The sequence below is a fragment of the Acanthochromis polyacanthus genome, chromosome 22, assembly GCF_021347895.1.
Source record: "Acanthochromis polyacanthus isolate Apoly-LR-REF ecotype Palm Island chromosome 22, KAUST_Apoly_ChrSc, whole genome shotgun sequence".
Classification (NCBI taxonomy): domain Eukaryota; kingdom Metazoa; phylum Chordata; class Actinopteri; family Pomacentridae; genus Acanthochromis; species Acanthochromis polyacanthus.
In genome coordinates this window covers 15412289-15434405 of record NC_067134.1, presented here as the reverse complement: position 1 = coordinate 15434405, position 22117 = coordinate 15412289, and the positions used below count along the sequence as shown (strand labels likewise).

Here is a 22117-nt window from a genome sequence, read left to right as displayed (position 1 = left end):
TAAAAAAATATATATTAAAGGGAAACTTAAGGAATTTTCTTCCAGATTTTGCAAATTTTTATAAATTTGGAGAATTATTTTTTTACAGAATTTTTGGATTGTTTTTTAAAGACAAGGCAAAAATATTTTTGGTGACAACAGGAGGGTTAAGACACCTAATCTTGACAATCCTGGTAAAATAAAGCTTAAAATGAATTTTCCCAGCTAATTTTAAGATCTCAATATATCTTTGTTTTTTAAAGTTATCTTACAATCCATTTTTCACTTCTATTGGCAGAGTTTTTTCACTGATTTCAAGGTAAAAGTTCTTTGAAATAAGTCTTTTTTTCTTGTTTTGAGAAGGGCATTTTTTCCACTGCAGATCACCGTTTGGCTCATCAGTGCAGAATCTCCATATACCCGAGATGACCCACAAAGCAAGCTTGTTTTATGACCTGAGCAAAACCTACCGCTAAAGTTCAGCTGGGAAGACAAAAGCGGGTAACATCCCAGGTAGCAAATCAAATCCCGCAAACACAACGGAGCTTCTTCAGAAACAAATTCGTGAGATATATATTCTTGCTTCGTTTCAGCTTTATCACGGCTTCTCCTGTGTTTAATCCACAGGCTGATTTATTGACGGCAGCCTGTCTGTTGCGCCGACTCGGCCGACCCAGGTGCCGGGCAGATGTCAAAGTTGCATTCCTGCTCGAGAAAGCATTAATGTCAGACTCTGATTTTCTTTCCCCTTCGTCTTCCTTCCTTGGGATGCGGAACCGAGATTGCCACGGACGCATGCAGGAAACCATAACCGGCGAAATGGTAATGTGACAAGAGGCGGCTGCTTGTTTGCGCTCCTGTCATCCACCAAACCCACCTGTGCCACTCACCCTTATCAGATCCACATTTCCTATCCCGCCTGACAGAGCGGATCAAGATACAGCGCTGTGATTTCTTCTTTTTTTTTTTAAATAAAAATGGGGGAGGTGAAGGTGTAGTTGAGGAATAATAATGAGAAATGTGAAAAGAGATGGGTTGTGGTGACTTTTGACCTCTGCTGCAGGACGCGGCGCGATGATTATTCCTGTGGCCATGAATTATTTCTGCGGCGATCGCCTTGTTGTTGCTCAGCGCATCTTTCCAGACAGACTGTGGGGGTGGCAGCAGCCCCGAGGGTAACGAGAAAGGCTCACGGCCAAAAGGCTACCTGTTTGAATCGGAGGGGCTAACCGGAAAAAAAAAATTGCGTGGGGGAAGCGAGCGAGTAATGCGCGCGTTTCCCTAAACAGATCGAGTTGAAGTGACCAACAGCCAACGATACAGGACTGCAGACGCTCTGGCGTGGGTGGTGTAAATCTAGGTAAACCAGCCCCCCCCGAGGCACTGCTGTAAATAAGATTGTCCTTCCTGAACTTGCCTTGTTAAATAATACATGCAAGGCAATGGGTCGTTTAGTGCAAGCTTCGCAAATTGCAGTGCTTTTGACGGAAATCAACAAAAGGTTCTGAATTTCTGTTTTTAAAGGATCGGTTTAACCAAATAACACAAACACGTTTTCAGTCATGGTCATGAAGACGGTTTTGGTTTTAGTCTGGGTTTTTCTTTGCTTGGAATCGCCTTCGGAATTGACAATAAAAGACAGTCCACATACAGCAGGGGTGTCAAACATGCGGCCCACGGGCCAAAACAGGTCCACTAGAGGGTCCAATCCAGTCTGCGGGACGATTTTGTAAAGTGAAAAAATTACAGCGAAGACATTAACTGCAAATTGGAAATATGTAAAACTACAAATTTAAAGTAATTGCTCATTGTTCTTTTGTGTCTCATTTGTCATATTTTGTCCTGTTTTTGTTGTTTTGTGCTTCCTTTTTGTATCGCTTGACTTTTTTGTACTATATTTGTCATTTTGTGTTTTGCTTTTTTCCTTGTTTTGTGTAGCTTTTGTCATTTTGTTTTATGCATGTGTCATTTTTTGTCTTGTTTGTGTCATTTGTCCATTTTTTTGGTCACTGTCAGATTTTTGGTCTGCTTTTTTGTTTCATGTCATTTGTCTCATTTTTTTGTCATTTTGTTTCTTGATTTTGTTGTCGTGGGTCTCATTTTCGTCATTTTGTGTCTCATTTGTCATATTTTGTCTTGTTTTTGTTGTTTTGTTTATCTTTTTTGTCTTTTTCTGCTTCCTTTTTGTCTGGCTTGACTTTATTTTCCCTGTTTGTCATTTTGTGTTTTGCTTTATTCTTTGTTTTGTGTACCTTTTGTAATTTAGTTTCATGCTTTTGTCATTTTTTGTCTCGTTTGTGTCATTTGTCCATTTTTTGGTCACTTTGTAAGTTGTCAAATTCTTTGTTCGTTTCAAGTCGTTTGTCTCGATTTTTTTGTCATTTTATTTCTCACTTATGTCACATTTTTCTAATATTTTGTCTTTTTTTTTAAAAGTAAAACACTACATCATGCAGTTCCACATACCTGTGACTAAGTGTTTTGTGCCTTTATAGATAAACTGATCTGTAAATTGTAATATGTAAATGATAAACTGAGGTATAATGTTGCTGAAATTGAATTCATTCTTCTGAACAAACTTCAGTTTGTTCATAATATTTTTTTTAAAAATCATTAAATGTGAATACTTTCAGAATGTACTCTTTTGCACTAAAACAAAGGAAATATTTGGAGTTGTCATTATTTATCGGTTATTATGCTGTGATTTTACTGGTCCGGTCAACTTGAGATCAAACTGGGATGAATGTGGCCCCTGAACGAAAATGAGTTTGACACCCCTGACATACAGTAAATGCAATGAGTCTTTACTTATTTCACAGAGATCCTAAACCTGAAGCCATTTTTATTCCTTTTCTATGCTGGTGATTTTCTCTTGATGATGGCTTAAACATCTTTGGAGGTGTTGCAAAAACTCCTCTACAAATGCAAAACTGCAATTGCTAGGTTTGAGCTATGTCTCTGAGAGGACTGCTTCCACCTCAATACAATTCTAGATGCAAATATCTTTCTAGATCAACTATTATATTGGTCTGAGGGATAAAAGAATAGCGATATGTACCGGCAATAGACATTTCAAACATAATTATTTGATAGAATCTTCACTAATTCCACTTAAATGCATTAGATACAGTCTGTAATGTCTAGTGCCCCTGCTTAAGCTTGCATCACACCCAACATCTGCATATATCCCAGCAGGTGGTGGGCCCACTGCTCCTCAGACGCTCACCACTGAGCTCCCCTCCCGGTCCTGGCTCCAGAACAGGGCCCCTATCTTCCCATTCCAGGTGAGATATCAGAGCTCCATCTTTTCCAGTTCACAGGGGGGCTTTGAGTAGAAGCGCTGTTCCTGAGGAGCAGCTCACTAGTTGTCGGCATCTGATTGGGATGTCTTTTGGGCACCTTTTTTTGTAGGATTTCCAGGAATGTCCAACTAAGAGGAGACCTCGGGGTAGACCCACAACTTGCTAGGGGGATTACTGATATCTACATTTGGACTGTGATCCCCCAGGAGGAGCTGGAAAGTGTTACCAAGGAGAAGGATGTATGGCTTTCCCTGCTTAGCCTGCTCATACCGCAACCACAATAAGCAAAAAGACGCATTAGATACAAACAAGTATGTAATAAAGGCAGAATTTGGTTCTTACTAGCATACCTTGATCATAGTGACATTTCAGAGCAGAAAAACAATACTAGCTTAGCCGCGCTAGACAACCCACGGCAACGAATTTAATTCTCTGCCAGGGTGGGTCTAGTTACCCTCCATAAGGCTCGAGGCTGGATTCTCCTAAAACTGGCCGGACCAATCACCATGAAGTGTAGAGTCAGAAGGCGGGCGTAACTAAGTGACGACAGAGGCGCGACGATTCTGACAGAAACAACCGGCGCACAATAAACGGTTATCTTTCGACTCTGCTTTGGCCACAGCCCTTAAAGATTTGAAGCTAAAATTCAACTTGAAAGAAACAAAGGACGGCGCTGAAGTATTTCATTGAGAAGAAAGACGTATTTGGACTTATGCCGACGGGATATGGCAAATCCTTAATATACCAGTTGGCTCCGCTGGTTGGGAAGCTAATGGGACTTAGCCACAATCCGCCGGCACTCTAGGAACTACGTCAGCCTATTCGTTGCGCTGATTGGTTGTATACCTACCCAATTGCTGCAGAGTGATTTGAAAGACAACCTTTTTCGCCCGCCTCCCTCTCTGTCGAGCGGGACAGAGAGGGAGGCGCCTCCCTCTCTCTGCATTACGCTGTTTATCACAGTTACATAAGCTGGCACTTATGCAACTGAAGAAATGATGTGTGTGCAGGTGATTAGATCCAAACTGTGGCCTGTTTTACCGCATTTGTACCATGCAAGCAAGAACTCGGAATGAAATCATTCCTGTAAATGTGACTCATTTCATTTCTTAACATCGCAACCTTGCAAATGTGTCGGCAATTTGCAAACGCGCTAGAAAAAATGCCTTTCTAAAAACAAGAGAGAAAAAAAAAAAAAACTTACTTCAAGGAGCTTTTACCTTGGAACAAGTGAAAAATGGCTTGGTAAGATTTCTTGAAATAAGATATGATATTTAGAACACTGAGATCTTGAAATTAGCTGGGAAAATTTATTTAAGCTTTATTGTACCAGAATTGTCAAGCTTACATTTCTTAACCCTCCTGTTATTTAAGGCACAAAAAATATTGTTGCCTTGTCTGAAAAAAAAAAAAAAAAATCCAAAAAAACTGAAAAATCCCCCAAATTTATATTTAAAAAAAGCAAAATATTCAAGAAAATTAAAGTTTCATTTTAAAAAAATCCCCAAATTTGGCAAGATTTTAAAAAAAAAAAATCCAAAAATTGGAAATGTTTTCAAAAAATGAATAATAATCTTCCAAGAAAAACCAAATTCTAAAAATATCTAAAGTGATTCCATATATATATATATATATATATATATATATATATATATATATATATATCAGTAAAAGTTCTATTTTCTTTAAGAACATTCAGAAAAAAAATCATGGATTTTGGTTGATTTTTTTTCTGAATGTTCTTAAAGAACATTTTTTAACATCTTTTTTTCCCCCACCAAGAAATGTTTAAAAAATTCCCAAAAAATGTTGAAAATGTGGAGGTTTTCACTGTGAAAATATATATTTTTTTTCCACATTTTTAAACTTTAAAACGGGCCAATTTGACCCACTGTACGATTTGAGGGTTCAAACAAGATAATCTCAAGATACACCGTCTTAAAACAAGTCACTCCATCTTGCTGTAATATCTCTTGTTAAGTGAATTTAACTTGGATCGAGTGGGATGAGACATTTTGACCAAAAATAAGACATAAACCTGGTAAGATTGAGTTTTTGCAGTGCAGCTAGCATTTATGAAACAATGATGACACCATCTGTGATCTGCTTGCAAAGAATTTTTGTGAAATGTGGCCCCTCATTGCACAGTCCACCAAGCTCACAGGAAATTTTTCTCTTTTGCTCTTATATTCCACTTTCCATGTCAGTGCAGTGATTTGGTTTTGAAGAGCTCATCCACACACTACTGCATCCATTTCATGGGTTAATGTGAACAAAGACCTCTCAGTGCAGCGGCTCACCGCACTCTGTCAAGTGATCTGAAAGAGGACTGAGTCCAATAATTCAGCAGCATAAAATATTTAAATCCACCATCATCGGCTTTTGAAAGGTATTATTGCAGCCTTCTTCTGGGGCCCTTTTACAGTCGGAGCTCGTCAGTCAGGTTGGGAAGGAATTTCAATATGAATCTGGGGCCCAACCACACACTGTATTTACACAGTTAATGGCACTAAATCCTTGTTATCTCGAGTGGAGTCTTATTTTTAGCAGCCATATTTGTTTTATTTCATCCAGATGGGAACTGTGGAAGAATTTGACATCGGTGCTGTTTCTCATTAAGCCTCTCAGACGAGGTGACATCAGTGGACTCTCGTAAGCAGCTTGAAACACACTGGATTTCTGTGTGAAGAGCTTTGGAGGCACCCGGAAAATATGAAACAGGGTGTCAAAGGTCCATCTGATAAATAAATTTAATTTTCATTGCTACCATAACAGACTTTCATAACAGGAACCTGAATTCAAATATTTATTTGTGTTTGAATGTCGCTTTTCTTGCCTCATAACCTTAGACGTCTCCGCACTTGGAGCAGAATGTGATAGTTCCGCTACTGTGGGAAAGCATTGCAGAGCAAGGACCGAATTTCCTTTGCTCAGGCCAGCCATTTGCTCTTACAATAACAACACTGTTCTATCATCATTATTTGTTTACTCAGCTAACCCTCTTTATCTGGGGCAGCCCCCACTTTTAGCCAAATGTTCCCGCATTCTCTGAACCCTCTGGAAGCCATTTCTCAACCAGATCCCACCAATGGGCTGACTGGAGTGAGAAAGCGGCTTCATTCTAAGGGGTTACAATAGCTCGCCCATCGAATGCCCTCTGCCCATGAAAGCATTACCTTCAGCATGAGCTGTTTACCATGGCATAATGAGGGACATGCTGGAGCATTCTGCATTGTTACTCTTGTAGGTCAGAAGTTGGACTGACCACACTGGCTGTGCTATTTGTGGGGGTGAACCAGAGGCACTGCTAGACATAAAGTGATACTTGTTCATGTTCAACTCCAGTTCCCAATTTAGGGAAATCCTGAAAAATTCAAGTCAATTTTTGTTCTACTTTAAACTATTGTTTACATTGTCTAAACACATAGTTTGTCAGACTTTGACAGATATTGAAAGCTCAGGTCGCTACGAAAAAAAAACGGTAAAGCAATCACTTATAGTATGATTTCTGACTCTTTTTACAGCCCAGATAAAAAAGTCCAGGGTACCTGTATGAGCCTTAGGTGTTAAAAGGTTAATGTGGTAAATGATTATTCTAGCTGGAAGCTGCTTTTAATGGAAGATCTATATAGGAGTACAGAGAAACATTTCCAGCAACCATCACTCTTGTGTTCTAATGCTACATTGTGCTAGCTAATGGCGTTGAAAGGCTATTTGATGATTAGAAAACCCTTGTGCAGTTATGTTGGCACATAAATAAAAGTCTGACTTTTCATGGAAAACATGAATTTGTCTGGGTGACCCCAACATTTTGAACGGTAGTGTATGAGATGTGCTGTGTGAGCTTTCCTTGGTTAGCCCACAATTAGCGCCACTGCTAAACTGAAACAATGTCTAGTAAAAGGTACAAATGTAAAGATATTGCTCTTTATGAGAAGTTTTCACATACATGATCATTTTTAGTTTTTCCAAATTGTTAATTTCAAAATATGAGTCAACTCTTTGAACTGCAGAACCTGACAAAAAAACTAAATTGTCATTTATCAGAACCAAAAACTAGAAACTGAGGATGCTGTCAGATCTGTCTGAACTGCCAATCTCTGTTTCACTGAATAAAATAACCAAATCCAAGCTTTACATCTTAGCATCTTTAAAAATCACCTTTTTTAAAAAATGTCGCATTTAAAAATTCTCGAAAAACAAATTATTTGTGTAAGCTATTAATGACTCGCCTACCACCAACAGTCACCTGACAAAAATTCTGGGACTTTTTTGCTGAATTGGGCTGGACTGCAGGCATTGCTTTCTGGCATTATAACCTTGCTATAAAGGACATATTGGAGCTTTCCCATCTTCTATGTAAACCAATGTTTGTGCTGCTTCTGTAGAAGTCAGGACTTTTTATTGTAGCGAAGAAAGAGACCACAGTCAGTAACATACTTATGCAGTATACAGGAGAGAAAAATGGTGACAGTATTAAGTTCTAACTGATCTTTCATCATAGATTATGTGGAGGAAATTGCTACTTTCTGGATTGTTGTGTTGCATGTCAGATACTGCTGACTGATCACACTGGTGCAATGAGGCCTGAAAGATGATAAAATCCTTCTGAGAAAAACAGAGCTTTCAGCATCACCTCATTTCACCATTTTGGCACATAAGAGGCCCGTTTTCAGTGAAACATATCCTCAGACCATTTAAATGCTCTTCAGTTCCCAGTGTACACAGACCTCATGTTGGACTCAAGCCATGCAAGCAGCAGACGAAGTGGGTCAGGGGAGAAAAGCGTAATAATGCACTAATTCAGCCTGTTCGACTCCCCCTCCTCATTCTTCAGCTCAGGCAGGAATATGACAGAGGAGGGGTGGGGAAGACGGAAAATCCCGTCATGAAATGCCTCGAAAACAAAACCTGTATGTAAGTGAAGAAGCTAAACGGGCAGGGCTGGACTGAAATATTCAACAAAGGGTAAATACAGACGGCTTTGTTGGGCTGCTGTCACATCTGAGCCATTTTAATCTAATTGGAGATAATCCCAAAGAAATTAAACTAATAAAATAATCATAGAAGCCTTGTTTGTACTGCATAATTTCCTGCAAGGAAATCCACTGGCTCCTCCAGCTGTTGTGCCAGATGGATGTCGGGCTGCGGTTCGATAGCCCGCTGGCTGCCACGGGTTCCCACAATAGCTCCTCGGTGACCACAGCGACCACACACAAAGGCTGTCGTTGACCACTGACACCGCAGACAATCAGCCCGAGGGTCAAACGGTCCTGCGCAAAGCATCCCTCATTCAATCCCCCTGTTCACCTGAGGCTCTGTCCGCCTCATAAAACCTCAATCACTCCTCTGATGTCGGGCCGCGGTTAGAGGATCCCGGAAAATCATTGAGCGCCACGAATGCATCACCATAAAGCTGAGTTATGGACTCATGAAAGGCATGCAGATCATATGATGTCTTTAGAAAGTGACTGAGACTCAATAATGTGAATGGCTCCAGCTAGCCGGATGACTCACGCAGACAAATGTTTCGACATGCAGATGATATTGATTCCTCTCATGGATCTCTGGTACAAATAGGATGTCTTAATGATGGGGACTCTCATCCAGATTGCTCCATCTACAGAATCAATGATTTATATTAAAGGATGTGAAAGCACTGCAGGAAATGGACTTAAATTTACCATTTAAAACTAAAAAAAAATAATTAAAAAAAAGAGACATTTTCATTCATTTTAGCTTTAAAACAGGAAACTAATTTCGAATCCGATGCTTTCACTGCCTCGATCGCTTCAAAACATTAGCTTGATCAAAGCAATGTTCCGTGGAAGAAGGTAAAATTACTGGAAGGATTGTTAAAAGGGTGAAGCCAAAGCACTCAGGTTGGAGACTTTTTGCAACGTATAATTGGATCGACAGAAACGGACAATCTTCCAGGCACTGACTCTTCATAACGGTGCACCATCAAACAGCTCCTGCATGAATTTCATTCTAATCATAGCAATAACTCCTCTCCACACCTCATATTGATACTTGGCATTTGGGACTACGCTGTGATGAGCGCTTTAAAGCCCCGAGAAAACACCATAATGTGAATGCTGTGCACATTAATGTAAACTTTATGGTTTACATTAACACATAGGAAAAAGACTGACAGTCTACCTATCGGCCCTGACAGCAGATCCGGCATGAAGGTCACTGCCTCCTGACTGCGAGGCTGCGGTGTAAGAGTAGCCAGCAGGCGAATGTGGCGAGCTGGACTGTACTCGACTCCCTCTTCCCTCCCGTTGACTTTTCACAGAGCGGAGACAAGGCTAGCATCAGCCGCAAACGCTTCTGACAGAACGCATTAGCCACGTCAGAGAAAATCAGGTTCCCTGCAAACAACACCTTATTATAACGCGATGCACTGCAGTAGTTTGAGGCAAGACAGATCTCTCGGCTTTTGCTGCATCCGTCTCTGTTGCCGTGTTTGCGGACGAGCGAGTTCCAGCGCAGGATATTGCGGGGAAAACATTTCAGGGAATGGCTTACGCTATGAAAATAACCACTGGCCATTTTCTGCAAAATATGCCACGTGGAATTAAAGCCATTTCCTCATGACGAGCAACACAAGCCAGAACGTCCTCCTGTTGTCGGAGATGGAGCTAAACTCAGCCAGACGCACTGAATTTCCAACACAGAAGTGCAAGTTCAAACACGTGTGGAAATAGGTTATTCGGCTACATCAAGCGGAAAAAAAAAAAAAAAACCAAATAGTGCGATATGGGAGGTAATAGGAGCCCATCATGACATGCAGGCTTCCACATGAGGCTGCAGGCTCTCCCTCAGGGCGTCCACCCTGTGACGCATCACACAGCCAGGCAGGTGATCTTTTGTTTGGGTGGGAGAAGATGATGAAACCTAGACACAAACACACAATGACTCCCAGTGTGTGTGCTTCAGAAAAACTGAGCAGGGAAAAGCAGAAGATAGCAAACAGATGAATGAGGGTTTAAAACAGAAAAGACAGACAACTGTGCTGCAGGCCTTTTCCCCAGAGTGAACGCAAAATACAGGAGCGCCATTGTGTCGTCTCGCTCTGCTGCTGGGGCCCTTTAACGCTATAAAGCTGTCTGTACTTTGTCATCAATAGAAAAGCACAGGGGACCAGGATATGGTCGGTCAGGGCCGGGCCACAACCAGCTGGAGCACCTGGAGTCCTGAGCAAACGCACAGGCTTTTACACAAAGACACACAGCAATGTTGATGCACAAACACAACTATGCACATATAAGGTGGCCACATGGAAGCACACATTAACCCGAGCATATATATTTGCTTTCACACGAACGAGCAATGATCGGTCAACAGTGCACATGTGACCCACACAGGCAAACAATACACTCTACATACACTGGACTCTTTTTTTTTTTTTTGCGGGATTAAACTGACCAAAGTTTGCGTATTCAGTTTGGATTGTTATTTGAAGATCTTTTTGGTTCAGATAATTGATGCTCATGATGTGAATATTACAGGTGAAGGATTCTTTAATTTAACCGTCGAACCCCACAGAGTTTCAAGGTGGTGTTTTTTTGCTTCCGTCACATTTTTACTCACTGTGACCCCATTTTTCACTGCAACATAAAATCCCTGCACTTTTATCTAAAGGGAATCACCATGGCTAGAAGCAGAGAACTCAAAAATTTCTTCATTGCAGCATGAGTTAAAAATGAATGTAATGCACTGCAAAAACTCTAAATCTTACCAAGTCTATTTGTCTTATTTTTCGTCAAAATGTCTCATCCCACTTGATTTAAGTGCATTTCAGCAAGATGGAGGGACTGAATCTGAAATATCTTGCCGAGTCAAACAATCATGAAATTCTTGTTTGGAGTTGAATTTTACAAGAAAACTCGATTTTAACCCTCATGTCGTAGTGCAGGTCAAATCGACCCGTTTTAAAGTTTGAAAATGCGAAAAAAAAAAAAATTTCCCCCACAGGGAAACTTCTGGTGTCCATATTTTCAACATTTTTGGGAAATCTTTGAACATTTTTTGGTGGAAGAATAGAAATATTGAAAATGTTTTAGAACATTCACACAAAAAAAAATTCAACCAAAATCCAGTCAAATTCGCTGGATTTTGGTTGATTTTTTTGTGAATGTTCTTAAGAGAATATTTGAACTTTTACTGATATACATGTAATCACTTTAGATATTGTTAGGAGTATTTTGGAAGATTTTTACTCATTTTTTGAAAATATTTACAAGAATTTTTCTGCCAAATTTGGGGGATTTTTTTTTTTTTTTTTTTTTAGAATAAAACTTAAGGGAAACTTACGGAATTATTAGAATTTTCTTCCTGAAGGTTTTGGACATTTTCAGAAATGTGGGGAATAATTTTTGCTGATTTTTTGGGGATTTTTTTCCAGATAAGGAAACAATTTTTTTGGTGCCTGTAAATGAAGACAGCAGGAGGGTTAATACATGTCAAATTAGGAGGTACATGAAAGCAAAAATTTATTTTTAGGTGAGAAACTGCTTTTTTTTTTAAAGCATGTCTGGCTATTTTAATACATCTAAGCTTGACAATCCTGGCAAAACATAGCTTAAAATAAGTTTTCCCAGGTAATTTTAAGATCTCAATATATCCTATTTCAAGAAATCTTACCAAGCCATTTTTCACTTGTTCTACTGGCAGATTTTTTTCGCTTATTGCAAGGTAAAAATTTGTAGAAATAAGTTTTTGTCCTTATTTTGAGAGGGGCATTTCTTCCAGTGTGTAATACACAGTTTTTGTTTGTAATTTTGGCAATTTGGTCAAAACAGTATGTCTTAAAAAGCCATCAGCTTGCCGAGGATTGTTGATGAACCACAAACCAGTTTTTACTCTTTAATTCTGACCATCCCACTTCTCACAGCAGGATAATGAGGTTTCACTAAAGTTTTCAGTTGCTGACACCACCAAAACTGCTCTGTCAAAGTGTTTTTATGACTGAAGAACTTCACATTAGCAGCTCATCATTTAAATGTGTGTGCAAATGCCTTCAAGAGACATCAGAAAAGTGGCAGAAGGTTCAATCCAGGTGGTTCCAATGCATATCATTAAATCCAAATGAGCTGCAGCAATTACAGTCACAACCATCAAGTCAGTATATCTGTCAGGTCAGTGTTTGTAGCCAGTTTCCTGTAAGAGCAGCTTCTTTCTCATTAGCGGAAAGCCGGCATGCAGCAAAAACGACAACGCACTCTCTGCTGAGCAACCTGCCCAGAATCCAATGTTGCGCATTCACCGTAGCATGAGTAACAACATGACCTCAATATTTTGGAAGTATGTTTGTGTGTCTGTTCTGGGTGGTGGTGGTGGTGGTGGGAGGATAATCTATGCAAAGCTCCGAAGCTGAATTTCGACTGTTGAAAGCCAATAAGGCGGTATCAAAATGAGGGCAGAGTTAATTAATCATCTCGGCTTCCTTTTCATGGCCCTCCCGTGACTGTCCCGGGGGCTTGTGAGAGTGTTTTTTTTTGTGCGTCTGTGTGTTGTGTGTGTGAGCGAGGCAGAGAAAGCATAGCAGGGTAGCAAGAGGGTGGTGCAGGTTGCAGCTGGGGGATATTAGCATAAAGTAATGTGAGCCAGCAGACTGCTGAGCTCCTGTAAGCCCGCTGCAAACCTCTTCGGGAAAAATATTAAACAACTGACACCTGCTTTATTGACTGACCACAGAAAAGATGGAATACTGTACAAATTGTATTAGTGGACAAAGTTGCACTAATCAAACAAAAACCCAGAAAAGCATCAGGTTCAATTAACACATTAGTTATGAATTCTTTCTAAATTGCATATAGTTTAAATTACTGCTGGAACAGTATCAAGTATTTTTTGGATCCAATTAATGTACAAATAAAAGCAGTTAAATGCTCTAATTTTGGAAGCATAAAGTACATACAATAAAAGATAAAGATGTATCTTGTCGGTGTTAATAGCAATAGCAGATAGAGAGAAAAAGGAAATTATGCAGCCAACTTTACTTTTCCCTGGTGAAAAAGTAATTCATAGTAATTTTCAAATTAAGCTACAATTACCTCCAACCAGCCAAGTTGGAGTTTATGTCCACATGTGTCCGGATTTGAACTTTCCTGTATAAAATGTCATACATTTAGCACCCCATTAGATATTAGTTACTCCATGAAGGAACGCGGCAGAGTTATGGAATGATCGGTGTACGTTTTTCTGGCTGTTTGTCTGTTAGCAACATTCCTCAAAAACAAACGAATTTGGATGAAATTTTCAGGGAGGGTCAGAAATGACACAAGGACCAAGTGATTAGATTTTGGCAGTGATGCAGCTCATAGTCTGGATCCAGATTTGTTAAAGATTTCTGTATCATTGCAAGATAGCGGCACAGCATCACTAACTATGACAACAAGTGAACACTACAGCAGATGCCTGCTGACGATCACGATTGTACCACAAATTGACTGCTGCGGACTTATCAGGACTTATCAGTCGCAAATCATACAACGACTGAGCAGCCTTGGCAGAGTACTGCGCTCAGTGCTTTTCTTGTTTGTTTTGTCATAGTCAGACCTATCTCCACAGTGCTACGTTAGCACTGGAGAATGGTCTGACTGCACCTCATTTTCATTCTACTATAGGGGGAAAAAAAAGTCTGGCTTGATTGTGTTTCTCTAAGCTAATCACCTCTAAGCGAAAGATGCAGCAATGTGATCGTGCAAAATAGTGACAGTGGACTTATTTTTGTGGATGGAGACGAGCACTGGCTAATTTTCCAAAAAAACAAGCAGTGCTTTCATAATGCACAATACAAACTGTTGGAAAAAAATAGTTTTTTAAAATGTACACTACCGCTCAAAAGTTTGGGGTCACCCAAATAATTTCATATTTTCCATGAAAATTCACACTTTTTTCATGGACAACATAATTGCACAAATGTTTTCTAATCATCAATTAGCCTTTGAATAGCTAACACAATGTAACATCAATGTAGATATTCCATTTAAAAAAAATCATCTGTTTCCAGCTAGAATAGTCATTTATCACATTAACAACATCTAAATTGCATTTCTAAATTACTTTAATGTCATCTTCAATGAAAGAAAATGTTTCAATTCAAAATTAAGGACATTTGTAAGTGACCAAAACTATTGAATGGTAGCATATGTTGCTGCTAGGAGGTTAATGTTTCCCATAGCCAAGAAAATTTTGAAAACAGTGGGGGGGCAAAAAAAAAAAAAAACAACGAAAGGGGTGAAGGAATTCTGCATGAAATACTCAGTGGAAAGGGTACACTTAGGGGCCATTTACACGAGGACGCTTGCAGGTAAAAACGTCAAAATTTCAATAAAACACCCTATCGTTTATACAAGGACGGCGTTTTGGGGGCTTAAAAACGCAAAAATTTGAAACCGGCCTCCAGAGTGGAAAAGTTGAAAACTCTCCGCCGTTACGTTTCCGTCTAAACAGCAAAACGCAAAACTTTGCCGAGATCTGACCACGTCGCGTACGCGATTACGTCACATACGTGCGCCGGTGCTTTGGTTTGCCGGCCGGTACAAGGAAGTAAACAAAGATGTGTGATTATTTCCATCCTTCGTACCTTCAAGCAACTCTGGTAGCTCTATGTACACTACAGGAGTCGTACCAACAAACGTACAGAATCTGTACAGATTCCATTCATGAACATTTACCGTGGCGGAGATCCGAAAAGGGAGATAGTATGCATGCGCGTAGACATGGCAGAGTTTTATCACAGCGCCACCCAGCTGCCTGGCATGCATATCCAATAGAATTCCACACACTATAGAGTCACCGTATATACGCAGATTTCCTTCAAAACCACTCGTCTAAACGTGAAATGACAAGACGCCACTTTTGCATTTTCTGTTAAGATGGTCGTCTTATAAACGTAGCCTTAGACCCACAGTTTAAATCCTGTGAGTCAGACTAGTTTGCATAAAGTCTTGAGTTGTAAACAAACATGTTTTAAGAGTTATCAGCGACCACTGATGACCAAATTCTAATCACTTCATCCTTGAGTCCTGTACTGAATTCAAAGAAAAAGAATTTAAAGCGAGAATGGGATGATAAAGCTGAAAGCATCCTCTGTAACTACAACCTATGCCAACTTAATCAACCAACACCCCTACAATGTAGACATCACCTTAGCCCTCTGGAAATGGGGAAAACCCTGCTGTGCTGGTCTACAAGTAATCCATGTGCAGTACTTTTGTTCTGTACAAACTGGAAACGTGCAGATGAATCAAGCAGTGACTTTGGATGTCACTGCCAATTAAACTTCACAAGGAAAAAGCTAAATGTTTTCCCAAAGATTTAATCCTTTTTTTGTTTTCCCGAGCTCTTCCTCGAGCCGTCTCGCCATCATACATAATTAGCTCGCTAATGCTTTGCAGCTGTGAGTGGCTCATCTTTTTCTTTTTGTGCAATGTGGCACCGGAGCACAAGCAAAACACTAAGGTTTGCACAAGTTCGCTCCGTCGTACTGTCACACAACTGCTTTTTAGAGGTCTCAAAATGTAATGTGTTGCATTCTAGGCTTATTTGCAAAAAAGTAGCGCATATGTATGAAGACTTCTTTTCTCATTTCATTGCTGGAATTTACTGTTGCTGTTTTAAGAGCTGAGTATAGGTCATTTTAGGGCATTTAAGTTAAATGGTAAAGGTTCAGTGTATGGATTTCTGACATTATTTTCCAGTTTTAATATACCGCATGCTCAAAGCTTGCTTAGATTTAGCACAAAATCTAAATTCGGGACACAATTCATACTCTGCTGTGCGTCGGAAAACTGCACTTTTAACCCTCTGAAGGTGGGTTTGAAAGGTGGGTTGTCTTTTCATAATTTTCTTTTAAAGAATCTTGGGGTTTTGAACTTTTTAAAGATACTTGAACTACTCATCTGTGACGTGCTGTCACAAAACTTAAACGTAACATTTGATCAAAATCATGTTATTCTACATGGTTCATTTAAAAATGGAAAAAAAAAATCTGAAGATTCTGTAAAAAAGAAAGAAAAAAGAGGATAAAATTCTGTGCTTCGCTGTAAGTATGAAGTGACTCAGCTGCGAGGAACAGTCTGGCACGATGTGACACTAATTTAAGGACTTTTTGGCTCAACGGTAGTGTACATTCATCATGTGGACACAAATACAACTCCACATCAGTACGAATGCTGCTCCCTGGAAGTTTAAATGGAAAAAAAAAAAAAGGGTCATTGCTTGTTTTAACATGTCAGTTTCCAAAGAGTCTGCATGCTGATTTTGCATCACACCAAACAGAACGGGAACCAGCGTTGGTGTTACAGTCAGTGTAAGATATTGTGGCATGCTTGGGATGCTAATGGGCAAGAAAATGCAAAACCGGATGACTAAGACATGAGTAGACTCTGTGGCTTTGGCTGTCCTTAATATTTTTCTTCATTACAGCCATCGGCAGGTTAAGAAGCTTTTATTTAAGAAATATGTCCAGCTGAGAATGACGAAGATAAAAGCGAAAGCACAAAAAGTCAGCAATTGCTTGTGGCCTCGATGATGCTTTCAGTCAATTAGCAGTAAAAGCAATGCTAACAGGATGGAGACTCTTATGGCCCTGACAGAGCTTTATTTTTTTTATTTGAGTGCCACAACGCAAACATACATGTCACATGGACAGAAAGCAATGAATGTCATGATATATTTCTCTACATGGAAGTCTTTCAGGCTGGAAAAAGGCTCAGCGGGTCACGGAGTGGAGGTTTGGGATTGTCGGTGGGGGATTTCTAAATGGATCGCAAGGAGAGATCTGGGCATGAGGAAGAGTGAGAGAGTGAAATAGGATGGAAAAATGCAATCATGCATCCCGGGCCTCTCCAAGCTCATCGTGTGTTTCTCCCCCCCTACCCCTTCTCCTCCACGAGCCATTAGTCACTATCCAGCTCCTGTTAATGTAATTAGATAAAGGATATATGGAGTCTCCGAGCTCAGCAGAGACATTTGTCTGCATAATTGCATCCATGCGGTGGCAGAGGCTAAGAACCCCTGGATTTCCACAGAACACCTCGAGCTCACCAAGTCAGAAGAAGTAGAAAGGAAGAGCGAAAGAAGGACTAAAAGAGTGATGAAAAAGAGAAAAATCCTACTTTAGGTAATCTGTTTTTCTTCTTTTTTTAAATTCCTTGCTGTGTTTTCAGAGGACTTTCCCCCCGACAGTCCAGTAAATAGCACATTCTGCTCCAGAAAAAAAACTGAAAAAAAGTCCTGAATCCACATACATTTTTAGATCCGTCTGTTGCCACACGTTTGAATGCTGGTTCCCCCCTTCAACGCACACACTGCAAATTGTGGCAGCCGAGGAAGAAAATGTCATGTGGCACAACCCTCTCAACCACTTGGAGAAAACATGTACAGATGGCAGGCAGGTCCACCGATTCAGCCCTTCTGGAGATGTATCGGAAACGCGAAACAAGCTCGAGTCTTCCATCTAATTAGTGGTAGTCGCAGCTTGTCGGCTAGTGACCCACATATGGAACATAGTAAGATCGCTACACTTGAGATGCACCACACACAGTGAAGAACTCACACATTGACTTGAGAGGTTTGGACACACACAGTGGCATACCAAGAGCCCAAATTACTATTATTTTCCACATAAACTTATCTATAGATTTGCTTGTCAGATCAGAGAAGTAGTAAATCCTCATATTCCAGTAGCTCGAAACAGCAAAAGTTCTCAAAATTAGTCCTTCAACTGACAGCACGACATCTATATGAAAGCCCTCAAAGACACAGTAAATGTAAATACTCACTGTTTCTGCATAATCACAGTTCAAACACTGCCTGCATGCACCAAACACACACACTGCTACTCCACTTGCTCCCTCGTGGATTTTAACTTTGCCCTCACCATCCCTCCTCTTTCTGCCCTGGACCTCTAACCCAGGGCAATTCCTGCCTCCTGTCTGGGGCACAAGCCATGTAGGTGGGTATGGATTTTGGACGGACTGGAGGGCAGGATGTTAGCCCGATTATCACCCAGTCAAGACCTACTTCTAGCTCCAGACAGCCTGCCTCCTGCCCCAGTTACCTCCTTGACGGACGGAGTTGCCAGGAGGGATGCAAAAGAGGGGGAACCTATGGACCCACACTCACCGCCAGCAGTTCCAGCAGGGGGACGTTTCGGATCCTCCCGCAGACCGACACGGCATCGTGGTCCACGAACTGGCTCATCCTGTCGTCCTGCTTTATCTCGTCTGCTCCTCTTCTTCCGCTTCGCTCCCCACTTCTGCCCTAGCTGCCTCGCCGAGTCTCAGCTGCTGCCTGCCACTGTGTGCATGCGTGTGTTTGCATTCAGTGGTGTGTGTGTGTGTTGGAATGATGATGCAGCAGGCAGTCGTGCAGCCTTGGCAGCAAAGTGCCTGGTCTGAATTCTTGTCTCTCCTCGACAAGGCCACATCAGCTCTTGTCAATATTTAACTAGCGAGTCAAGCTCGATTAAATCACCTGGGCCTCACCGCCAGTGGTTCGCTGCCCAGGAGAGCGAGTGTGTGTGTGTGTGTTTTAACTTGTTTGTGTGCAAAGTAGTGAACGGTTGGCATTTGTGCATGCGTGTAAAGACATAAAACATTAATACATGTCACCAGAGGAGTCTGATTCAGACTCTGGTTTGGCTGGTTCTCCGCTTTCGGTGACTCAAGCTCGAGTCCAAAACTCTCACTCAGTCATGATGTGGCTTCTGAAGACTGGCTGCTTCAGTAGGACCACTGCTGCTGCTGCCGCCGCCACTGGTCGACATCTGAGGCAACGCAAAGAAAGACTTGGCACGGAAAAGAAGCGAGTGTGTGCGTGTTCATTCATGCAGCTGACTGGCAGAGTGAGAGGAGCATCAAACAGCCAAAGGAACAGCTCCCTGACTTTCGCCTCAGGAGTATTTTCCCCCTGCCTCACTGCGAGCACAGCGCTTCACTTCGACATCAGACATGTCGTATGACTCGTGAGCAGTCGTAGGAAAGCAGGATCTTGATCCAAGTGCTTTGTACTCGTCTGTCACTTGGAGGACGCATGAGTGAAAGGTCAAAGAGCAGTTCCTGTCATACTTAAACACTTAATTTTACATTTAGCTGATGCTTTTTAACCCGCCAAGGAAAGGAGTTACGCGACAATCGGCGTTGGTTTGTCTGTCTGTCTGTCCACAACATGGCTCAAAAACGGACGAATGGATTTGGGTGAAATTTTCAGGGAAGGTCAAAAATGACAACGTAATAAGATTTTGGCAGTGATGCGGCTTATAGTCCGGATCCACGTATTTGTTAAAAAAAATTTCTGTATCACTGCGAGATAGCCGCATGGCGTCATTAACTATGACTACAAGGTGAACACTATGATCACATGATTGCGATCCTACTTCAAACTGACCGCTGCGGACCAATAATTTGCTGGAGGTTTCGTCCGTTTAAAATCATACAATGATTGAGCAGCCTTGGAGTACTGCGCTCTCCGAGTGCTTTTCTGATTTCTACTGTAACTGATGTAAACAAACTGGTCTGGACTGGTTGTCTCACATGATAACACTTTGACAATGGCTGAGCATATTCTGTCTAATGTCAAACTTGATGAGTGATTTCAATGTTAAGGATATACCAGAGGTCTGCTGTGCAATAGCATTTGTCATTTTGCTTTCTTTTAAATGAGAAAGTGGCAGTTTCACATAAGCAAGCGCCTTTAAATCAATAAAACGAAAACAGTTCATTCTGCCCTACAAAGAACACGCGATGCGAACATCTATAGTTTTGTCACAATAAAGCAACAACCTCTGGTGCAAAAAATTAAAGAAGTGCCAAAATTGTGGTGCCTCGAATGTCCACTCGAGGCTAGTTTTAAAGTGTGTTAACCTCCATAGAATGTCCGTGTTAAAAGCCTCGATTTTACAGCAGGAAATACACGTTTACATCTTGGTACAAAAGACAGTTTTGGTCTCTGCAGCTAAATTCCTCATTCTTGACAACTATGTGAAGGGTGAATTTGATAGAACTTACCAGTTTAGATTGTTTGAAGCCTTAAAATTTTGTATATTTAAAAGAAAGGCTGCTTTGAGTGACAGCCAGTGGTCTGTTTGCATATTCCACCTCAGCTCCACTGGATCTCCACAGGACTACCCAAGAGCTGGAAGGAATCAGGCACGGCCAAGATCCACCATACTGAGCGTCCAAGCAACTTCTCAGAAAAACCTATCGACTCCATCACCAACAGTTTGTGTATCTTTATATATAGTCTCTGATCACGAGTCTCCTCAAAAAGATCACGACATGGGAAAAAGATTTAAATCAGCTCCTAAGAATGCCCTCTAACTGGTCCCAAGTTTCAAAATTAACTTTCACCATCAGCCTTGAAGCCAAGATGGACAAAGAGTCTTTAAAATCCACAAGGCAGGTCATGAAATGGGATCAAAACTTCCACAACGGCTACTAAAATGACTTTCTGGGTTGCCGTTTCCAGGATGATGACTCTGCGCCTACCACCTCCGCTAACCAGCTTCCCAAGTGACATGCCGAGAAAAAAAACTTTGAATCTCAGATTGCAGGTTTTGATTCTTTCCCAGTGGTCTGGTCGAGCAGGCTGCACAATAGATAATGACAGTTCTCTCATTCAGAATGGAAAATGTGGAAGCCTTTCTGGCAGCGGTGCCACGTTTCTCCCTCAACTATCCACCAATCATGCTTTTATTTTTATACTTGATTGGTGTCTGACTGGACAGAAATTATTGCCCAGTGGATGCTTCCCAAACTTCAGTCATGCACTGAAAGCTTGATTCAGCAAGAGTACCGTACGAAAAGAGCAGATCGAGTGTCAATTGGAAATCGTCGTACAAACAGTGGAGTTGACCATCACAATGTCAGAAGCAGCAAAAGTGAACTGTTTTTGGTTGGATTTAGCAAGTTTAGGGTGTAGAAACGATCAGCAGGGGCTGGCATCATCATCTGGATGTGTATCATTTGTTTTCTTGCTACACTGTAAAAAAAAATAAAAATTAAATCATAAATTTTTAAATGAACAAAAATATATCTGCAACAATTGGGCTGTGAATTTACATAGAGTATTATATTACAAAAAAATCTGTAACATGAATAAACACTTTAATTTCAGTTTCACAGATATTTGTGAAATATGTTGTCAATGTTTATAAAATTGGTAGCTTTTGTATATATAAATACATATATATGTGCAGCAATAAACTGTATTTTATTTTATTGTATTTCTATTTAATTTTCTTTATTATTTTACAGTTATTTCTACTATTTCTATTTTATGGAATCCCTTTTAGCCCTCTACATCGAAAAATATTAAATGTTTTTGCATTTTTTTTTCTTTTTACAGTGTTCTTTAGTAGATGGTAGCCAGACCAGGCCAGACTCACTATAAATCTTGCACCACTTAACCCTAATAATACCAGCTAGCAGCAGGGATGTTGTTTATACAGCCTCAAAAACGCCTGCATACCATTGCTAGTCTTGATCTGCATTCAACTGCTCAAAAACTACATACACTTACACTGAAATCTGTTAAATCGACCAAAAAAAAGAAAAAAGAAAACAAAGAATGCATCAGCATCTATTTTTACATTTAGCATGGCAGCAAACTTTGAGTATGAATATTCTGCTCCTGCTGACCCCTATCAGCTACATTTGTTTTTCCCACCGAGACTTCAGCTCATGACCTGCGGCTATCCCAGTGATTGATGGGAGCCGAGTGGCAGGTGGTGCTCCTGAGATTACAAACTCATCAGTCAGCAGGCGCCTGGGCAAGCCTCGCTGAGGAATTTATGACATCTGACACAGTAGCTTCAC

The 22117-nt window shown here is 40.7% G+C and overlaps 1 protein-coding gene across 3 annotated transcripts in view; it reads right to left on the bottom strand.

The window, feature by feature from the left end:
• Positions 1–22117, bottom strand: part of LOC110969955 (nck-associated protein 5) — a 154727-nt gene that overhangs the window by 118633 nt on the left and 13977 nt on the right. Inside the window, exon 1 of one of the 3 annotated variants that reach the window (XM_051941883.1) lies at positions 18426–18915. The exons of 1 other annotated variant lie outside the window; for it this stretch is intronic. In XM_051941883.1, the coding sequence (XP_051797843.1) occupies positions 18426–18503 (78 nt within the window). In that variant the 5' untranslated portion in view covers positions 18504–18915. Of the gene's footprint in view, positions 1–18425; positions 18916–22117 lie in introns of those variants that run through there. One more of the 3 variants, XM_051941878.1, reaches the window with a different exon arrangement.